We start from the raw sequence: 7896 nt of genomic DNA, 5'->3' as shown, positions 1-7896 counted from the left end.
CTGCAGCCGCCTGCCGGTGGCTGCAATCCTGCCAAGCAGAGCATTGGAAATGCCATCGCACCAGGAACCGCGCCATGCCCCGTGTACCCAGAGCACCACCCCCCACCCCAGATCCACGCTTATCCAACCCCATTATCAGCAATGCACTGGTGCAGGGGCACTTGGGGTGGGGAGTTGCTGCCTGGCAGGGACAACTTCCAGGCCACAGCCCCATCCCAGGGCAGCCATGGGGGGGCTTAGGCATGGAGCAGGCTGGCCCTGGGTCAGCAGGAGAGGTCCTTGCCCTTGTATCATCTTGTCGGGCTTGGTGGACAGCACCCCAGGGTTTGGTCTATGCCTCTGGAGGGGCAGCACGTGGGCAGAGCTATGTCTGGGATTATTTTTTTTAAAGATAGAAAGGCTACGACATTGTCTATTTTATCAATACGGGTCATACTTGCTGTATTTTTTATCAGTGCTGATGTCCATGCAGCTCCCAGCATGTGTGTCAACTCTCATTGGTCCAATAATAAACTTTTTAAAATATCGTAACGCATCTCGGCCTGCCCTGGGGCCCAGGGGCTGCAGTGGTACCCACACTCGCTGCAGCGATGTGTGCCACGGGGTTGGCGGGGGAGCCGGTTTGCAAGGACATTGGCTGGCGCAGGACCGCGGGCACCCCTGGGGCTGGCGGGGGCTGGGAAGAGAACAGTTTATTTCTCCTGGGGGGAGCAGGGAGGGTGCCCATGTTGCATGTAGGCTGGCAACGTGTTCAGAGCCCAGTGCTAAGGAGACAGCATTGCGATCGGCCCCTGCGCGGTGCCAGCAGTGCCCACCCCGGCGCAGAGGCAGGCTGCGAGAGCTGCGCCTGGGAAAGAAGATGCAGGGGACGAGGTGGTGGTGGCGTGTCACTTTTATTGCTCATAAATTACGTCTTCAACACAAAATCATCAGCATCATCGTCTCAGGCTGTGCATCGCGTCCACTCTCAGGCTCCAAAGCACAGGGCAGCAGTGCGAGGCCGCGGAGCAGCTGGGCTGGGAGCGGAGGGCTTGCTAAGCAGCCCCCTCCCTAGCAGGCCGCCCTGGGTGCAAGCAGGGCACGAGGGGGGGGGCAGCGCAGGGATGCAGCATTGAAGCAGCCCCTATGCAAGCACCCATAGCCTTGGGCTAGGAGCCCAGAGCTCCCCGGGACCTCACCAGGCTCCTCACTCCCTTGGGTGCTGGCTGCCGAGCCATGAACAGCCCCTTCGATACTCCCCTACAGCTGCAAGCCCCAGCTGTGCTCCTTCTGTGCTGTGCATGGCACCACCAAACACTGGGCAAAGGCACGGAGGTGGGAGATGGGGGCATGCAGCGAGGGGAACCGTGCTGGGCTTCGCCTCCCCGGGCTGGTCCTCCTGGCCAGCTTTTTGCATAAGGTTTTTTGGTGCCTCTAGGGCCCAATGAAGGCAGCCAGGAGCCTCAGGCAGAGCCCATCTAATGCACTAGGAAAATTTGGGGCTCTGTGCCAGGTAGCATGGGGAAAGGGGCCAGTGCAGCACAAGGCAAGTGCCTTGATGGGGTTGGCAGCACGGATGGGTGGCAGGAGGCAGGGATAACACTGTCCGACAGGCCCGGAGCCGTTCTGCCAGCCAGCTGCATGTCCCTGCACCCAGGCCAGGCCCAGGGCCCAGATTTGCAGCTCTGGTATCTGCAGAAACAAGCCCTTCTCCAGGCCAGCGAGGGGCTGAGCTAGCTAGCATCAGTGATCGGTATAACAGAGACTTTATATAAAACAGCACGACCGTGGCATTCGTGGCCCTTTGCTGCTCTGCTGCAGACTAAAACTACTGCCCAGAGGAGACCCAGACATGGAGCAGGGCATCCTCTAGGCTCAAAGCAATGCAAAAGTGCCAACAGACACCATGGCAAAGGCAGCATCTTGCGAGGGTGCTGCCCCACCACCGGGCAGCGGGCAGGTCCCGGACAGGGACCCCCATGCTCCAAGAGCAGGGCAGAAATGCCAGGCACTTGCTTTTCCCTGTTCTCTCCCTGAGGGGAGTGAATTGAGGTGCTGGGACCTGCAGAGCCAGCAGTGCACCCACACCCCCACTGGGCTAGCAATGCCGAAGCCAGGATGGGGACCTCAATAATAAATGCAGCCGGCAGCAGGCTCCAGCTCCCCGTGTCAGCAGTGCACGGGTGGGGAAGCCTGATCAATGCTCCTGCACTAGCATCAATGCTGCAGTCTCTGCTCCCGTCGCTCCCCGCCCCCCAGGCCCACCCTCTGGGGCGGTCTGCCGGGGCACTGCACGGCCGATCTTACCCGCGTGCTAGGTTGTGGCTACCAGGATGGGGCAGACGGCGATTAAAATGCTCATGTCCCAGAGGCCGGGGCAGGACAGGCAGCCGGAGCTAGCATCTCCCTTCAGTCACCGACACTAGCTCCATGCAGCCGGGGGCTGTGGCAGGCTCCTCCCTGCCTCTCCTCACCCCAGTCATCCTGCACCCCTTGTGTTTCCCCCCTGACGCTGGGGGCTTGTGCGGGGCTGGGGCTGCAGCCATCCCAAAGCAGCTCTAAAAGGCACCTGAACAAGCTAAATGCAGCACATGTCCCTCCGCTGGGAGCGAAGGCCCAGCCTTTTCCGAGATGGTAGGAGGGCGGCAGGGCAGAAGCCACCGTAGCGTTCCCCACTCAGGAGAATCTAGGCACACGCTCGTGGCTGCACAGAGGTCTCACTATTGCACCAAGCGTGGCTCCTCTCCGGAGGCCTGTGCCTGGTCTGAGGCCACTCTCTCTGGCCCTTAGCTTTCCAGCTTCAGGACAGAGGCAGGGAGCTGTAGCATGCAGCGGCTTGCTAAGGACCTGCACTGCCGTGGCACGTCCTGACATGCAAAGGACAGACTGCGCGGGACCCGAGATACCCCCTCATCGTGGAGGTGGCTGCACTGGAGCTAAAGGAGAGAGAGAGAGAGTCAGGGGCTAAGGCTTTCGCTTTCCGCTTTCAAGCAGCAGGTTAGAAGAACCAGAAACCAAAGCGCCGGAGACGGCCATTCTGGACAGACGGACATGCAAGCAGCGGTGAGGATACAGCCCGTGTCCGGCACGGCTGGGTGGGGGAGGCGCTGGCTGTCCCCTGATGCCAGGACTCAGCTGAGGAGTGGAGCCGACCTGTCGTTCGTCACCGTGGGTTTCAGCTGGACGTTGGCAAAAGGGTTTCTGCAGAGAGACAGAGAGAAAGGCGGGGGTTAGTTGGGGCGGCAGGGAGCCTGAGCAGGGATGGCGAAGGGGGGAGCAACACAGCCGACAAGGACTCGGGGGGGCGAGACAGCAAGAGACACCCAATGAGACACCACACGCTCCTGCCGGGGACAGATGGCTCCGGCGCTGGCTCTGGAGATGCACCTGGGCCAGGCTGGATGCGCTGACTTGGACCCATGTGCTAAAAATGGTCCAGCAGGCCCCCTCCTTGCCTCCTAAGACAGCAGCAACCCCTTCTGAAGGGGATGTTGAGCCTTTCTAGCTTCTCCCTAGCCTTTAGAGACCCAGAGGAGCAAGAATCGCCACGACGGGGCCATAGGCCCTGCGGATTTCCCCCTGGTGCTTTTCTACCCAGCCAGTCTGGGAGATCAGGGCTTCAGCCCCTTCCACGGGGAAGCGGAGGGAGCAGGGTTTGGGGAGCAGACAACACGCACGGCGTGCACATAAGTGCTCCCACAAGTGCTGTGTGTGCTGCCCAAGAGACAGCATCAGACACCATGGAGGGAAGGCAGAGGGGCTTTAGGAGCCAGCCCACCACCCCATGCAGGCACTGTCCCTAGGAGGCCAGCACCCAGACAGCCCCACAGCTGCCTGGCATGGGCACTGCTGGGAAGGCAGCAGGGCAGAGCCAGAGTGAGCAAGGAGAGGAGCTGGGAAGAGTTTAGCTGGACCAGACACAAGAGCACATCCCCAGCCCCGGGTGGGATCCAGCCCTCACGCACCCCACGGGAGTGCAGCAGAGCTCAGTACAGACACGCTAGACACCGCATGGACACGCCACGGGGGCATGGACTCTAGACACACCTGGGCGGACACTGGGAGTTATTAACCTCCTTGGCGTGCTCCAGCCTTGCCACGAGGCCTTCACGCAAAGGGCCCCCTCCCCGCACAAGCAGCAGCCCGGGGCTGAGCTGAGTGGCAGGCGCCCGGGGGCTCGGGGGTCCGGAGAAGCTGCAGCTCTGAACAGGGCTGGGGGCGGCCACAGCAGAGCGCTGGGGATGGAGGCAGTGGGGAGGGTCAGGATCCTCCCGGAGAAGGGAGGGGGACTCAGAAGAGAGAGGACCCCAGCCTCAGACTCATCCCTCCCAGGCCAGGCAACAACCAGCCAGCAGAGGGCCGCTCCACACAGCGTGGGAGGTTAATAAAGCAAAACACAGACTGGTTCCAAGGTGCCGGCCTGGGGCCAGCCCGTATTTGCATGGGTGTTCCTGGCTCCGCCATCGCGCCCCACATATAACAGAAGTGCAATTGCACACACAGACACACACACACATATTGGCTCCAGCAGAGGCTTCACGCATGGCTTTTGCCAAAGGACGAGGACTTGCGGGACACCGGTCCCCGAGGGCCCAACCCATCGCGCCCGGACCCTGACGATCACCCACCGTGGAGTGGAAAGAAAAGCAGCCGCTTGCCCCCTCCGGCCACCTTGCCAGGGGGAAGCTGCTCCCTGTCTCCCCGTTGCCCTGCCCCAGCTGAAGGCAGGGGTCGGGGGGTCCCCACGACTGCATCCTCTTCAGCTGAGTTTGGCGCTGGAGGGTGCGTGCAGGGCATGCGGGGGCTCGGGAGGGGGTCGTGATACCAGACCCCCATTAAGGAGGGTGCTGGTGGGGGACAGCTCTGGGGACTGGGAGCAAGACCCCTGCAACACGCGGGTGCTCTCGGCAGCTGCCAGGGTGCCCCACATGCCCACAGGGCTGCTGGTAAATTTGGGAGCCGCAGAGGCCATTCTCCCAGAGCCAGCCTGTTCCCAGCTCCAGGATGGTAAGACGTCTCCCTTCCCTCCACGGGTAGGGAACAGGCCTCCGTGCTGGCCCCCTCTCTGGGGGTTGGGAACGGGGTTTTGGGCTGGGTCCTGAAAGCGAGCGAAGAAGAGAGAAGCAGAAATGAGCCGTTAAACCTGAGCGCGTTTGGGTTCGTAGCCCGAGAGCCCCGTGCCCCGCAGCTGCTGCGGACAGAGGGACCTGGCTTCAGGGCAAAGCCCGCGGCTGCTCCTGGCTTCCTCGGTACCTGGATATCGAGCTGCTCCCACTCTCGCTGGCTGGCCCTTGCCGCTCCGCACACCTGGCTGCAGAGAGGCGACGGTGGCTTGCAGGAGTCCGTCCAGGTCTTGCTCACTCCAAGCAAGAGGCAGGGCCCTCGTGCTAGGCTGCTTCTCTGCTCCTGCCCCACTTCTCCCACCCTTGAACCTGCCAGGGCTCGTGCCAGGGCTAGCAACATGGTCACCCACAGTGAGGCACCCCAGACCTGCCCCATGGGCAGGGGGACCAAGCATGAGAAGTACCTGGACCATCCCCATTAGCAGCAATCTACTCCCCCTTCCCCCAAACCGGTTCTCAGCAGCCCCCTCCCATCCCACGGCAATGTGCGGAGCCCCCACTTCAGCCAGCAGTGCCCCGGCTTCTCAGGACCATTGCACCCCGCTTTCCTTCCAAGACCATCTCCTTGCTCCAGCTCTCATTTAAAAGCGTGGCTTGGTTTTCAGCAGGACGATGCATTACCCTATTTTTAAGCCTGAGCAATTAATATCCCACCTAATGAATGCAGATTTGCAGCTCACTTTTTCCTAGGGTGCCAAAATAGCTTCTGGAGCTGGGAAGGAATGGAAAGGCTGCTGTTGACTCAGGGTGGGGGGTGTTACTTAACTCTCTGGGTTCAGGGTGGGCGAAGGAGGATGATCCCATAGCTCGGACCACGCTGAGGCACCAAGATCAGTGGGATGGGCTTTGGCAGTAGCCGAGGCCCGTGCACACTGCAAAGGGTCCTTGCATTTTGGAGCCCCTCCTAAGCAGAGGCCCCTGGGCTCCCATGGCACCAAGCGCCTGACACTTGACCAGCATAGGGGTAGGAGCAGGGCACCGGGTGCTGACCTGAGTGCAACCCCCCCAGGAAAACAGACATACGTACGTGTTGCCCATACGCCGCAGAGCGCCGGGAGGAGGCTGTGCCCACAGTGATGCAGCGGCCAGCAGTGTTTGATGCAGAGCATCCATGCCGTTAGGCAAGAGCATCAAACACGGGAGGCCCCGAGAGGGGCGTGTGGATTGAAGGGGAGAATTAGATTAAAAAAGGCAGGAAAAGGGAACGAAAAATGCTCAGTGCCCAGCTATGGAAGCATGAAACCCGAGTGCTCCGCCCGGCAGGGAGAGGAGGTGGGGACGGGGAGGCATTATGCTACGAGCCGTGCACAGATACAGGGGTGGTTAGAGACAGGTGCATTGAGGCTGAGACTCAATGACAGCGGAGGAAGACAAGTCCCTTTCAGGAGCCCAAGGAAGGCAAAGAAGCTTCCACCGATGGATTCAGGTGCAAGCAAGTGATTGAGTGAGGAGCTGTGCTCTGGACGGAGCGTCATGGGCAGGCTAGGAGGCCCCCGGAAACCGGCCGGCATTAGCAGTCCCTGCCGGCCACCAGCGACAGAGCCGGGACCCGTCTCCCCCCTCTCCTGCCTGTACTAGCCGGGGGCCCAAGCCACCAGCTCCTGAGTGGTCAGTCCAGAGCACGCCGCAAGTGCAGGGGGTTGGCACATGAAAACCGTGAACTTACTAACTAGTCAGGGGGGCCTCTCAAAACCTGGCCACTTCCACATCAGGGCTGCAAGGGAAACAGAACGTAGTTCGCATGACACACGCTTGAGACGCCTGCCGCGGCTTTCGAGGGAACAAAACAGGGTGAAGGGGAGAGAAGCTAGGCTAAGCGCTGGTCGCGCTCCCGGGAGACTCCATCGGCTGTGTTACGTGCCTCTTGAGGATGAAAATAAAAAGGAAAAGTTGTGTTGGTTAATACTGAGCACTCGCACAAGGCGCACACGATAGCTCTCCGCTGTCATTCGAAGCCTGTAATGAAGGGCAAGCCCGGGTTATAGTCCCCCGTTCGCCAGCCGTTTGGAAAATGTCCTGTGGCATTCCCCATGCTACGCCAAAGGATTCCTATCAAAAAAGGACCGGCCTTGGCCTTCTTGTGGGAAGAGGGTGAAGGGAAAGCCTTGCATGTCAGTTGTTACCGTAGCTCCTCGCAGCCCCCAAGGGAGGCCCAGGGTTGCATGATCTTCCCAACAAAACCCTGTTGGAAAGCAATGAGGTCTAGGTGTCTCCTGGCTTGGAAATCAGCAAGACTTACAACTGCACCCACTTCTTTCTCAAAACAAGTCTGGGCCTTGGCTTCGTGCAGAGACAATGAATTTAAATGCTGTTGCAGCCGTTCCCATGCACAGCCCGTCGGGTTTAAAGGCACATGGTGCAGACCTGCTAGCTGAGCAGAGAGAAATGTGGCAAGGAGCAGTCATCTCCTGACCCTCCGCGGTGCGGGGCATCAGAGGGGAAAAAAATCTGGGCACTGTAGGCTGGTAAGTGGTCAGGGTCACAGGCATCAAAGCCCCCAAAAAAACCACCGAGGCCCGACTCAATGCAATAAATAAAACTTTTATTCAAACAATGAACTCAGTACAGGGCACATTTCTCTTCCGCTTTGTTTTTTTTTTTTCTTAAAAAAAGGTTCTCTCAGCATTTTACAATCTTCATACAAGTTCTGCTAGTTTGTTTTCTACATTCATTCATTCCGCACGGAGTACCCCTGGATTAAAAATCTTTAGCAAAATGAACATCAAACGCAGGAGGCTCTACTGACATGTGCCCGTCGACTATTATATAAAACAAAAAAAAAAAAAAAGAGAAA

General features: G+C 59.5%; 1 protein-coding gene across 5 annotated transcripts in view; it reads right to left on the bottom strand.

The window, feature by feature from the left end:
* Nucleotides 1-2085: 2085 nt before the first annotated feature.
* BAIAP2 (BAI1 associated protein 2) overlaps nt 2086-7896 on the bottom strand; it is a 107279-nt gene continuing 101468 nt past the window's right edge. For 4 of the 5 annotated variants that reach the window (XM_019515651.1, XM_019515662.1, XM_019515670.1 and 1 more), the window contains one exon: nt 2086-3180. In XM_019515651.1, coding sequence (XP_019371196.1) covers nt 3111-3180 — 70 coding nt within the window. In that variant the 3' untranslated portion in view covers nt 2086-3110. Of the gene's footprint in view, nt 3181-6768; nt 6817-7896 lie in introns of all 5 variants that reach the window. The other variant, XM_019515689.1, reaches the window with a different exon arrangement.

The sequence above is a fragment of the Gavialis gangeticus genome, unplaced genomic scaffold (assembly GCF_001723915.1).
Source record: "Gavialis gangeticus isolate Ggan-Ray unplaced genomic scaffold, GavGan_comp1, whole genome shotgun sequence".
NCBI lineage: Eukaryota > Metazoa > Chordata > Crocodylia > Gavialidae > Gavialis > Gavialis gangeticus.
This window is presented reverse-complemented; position numbering and strand designations above follow the sequence as displayed.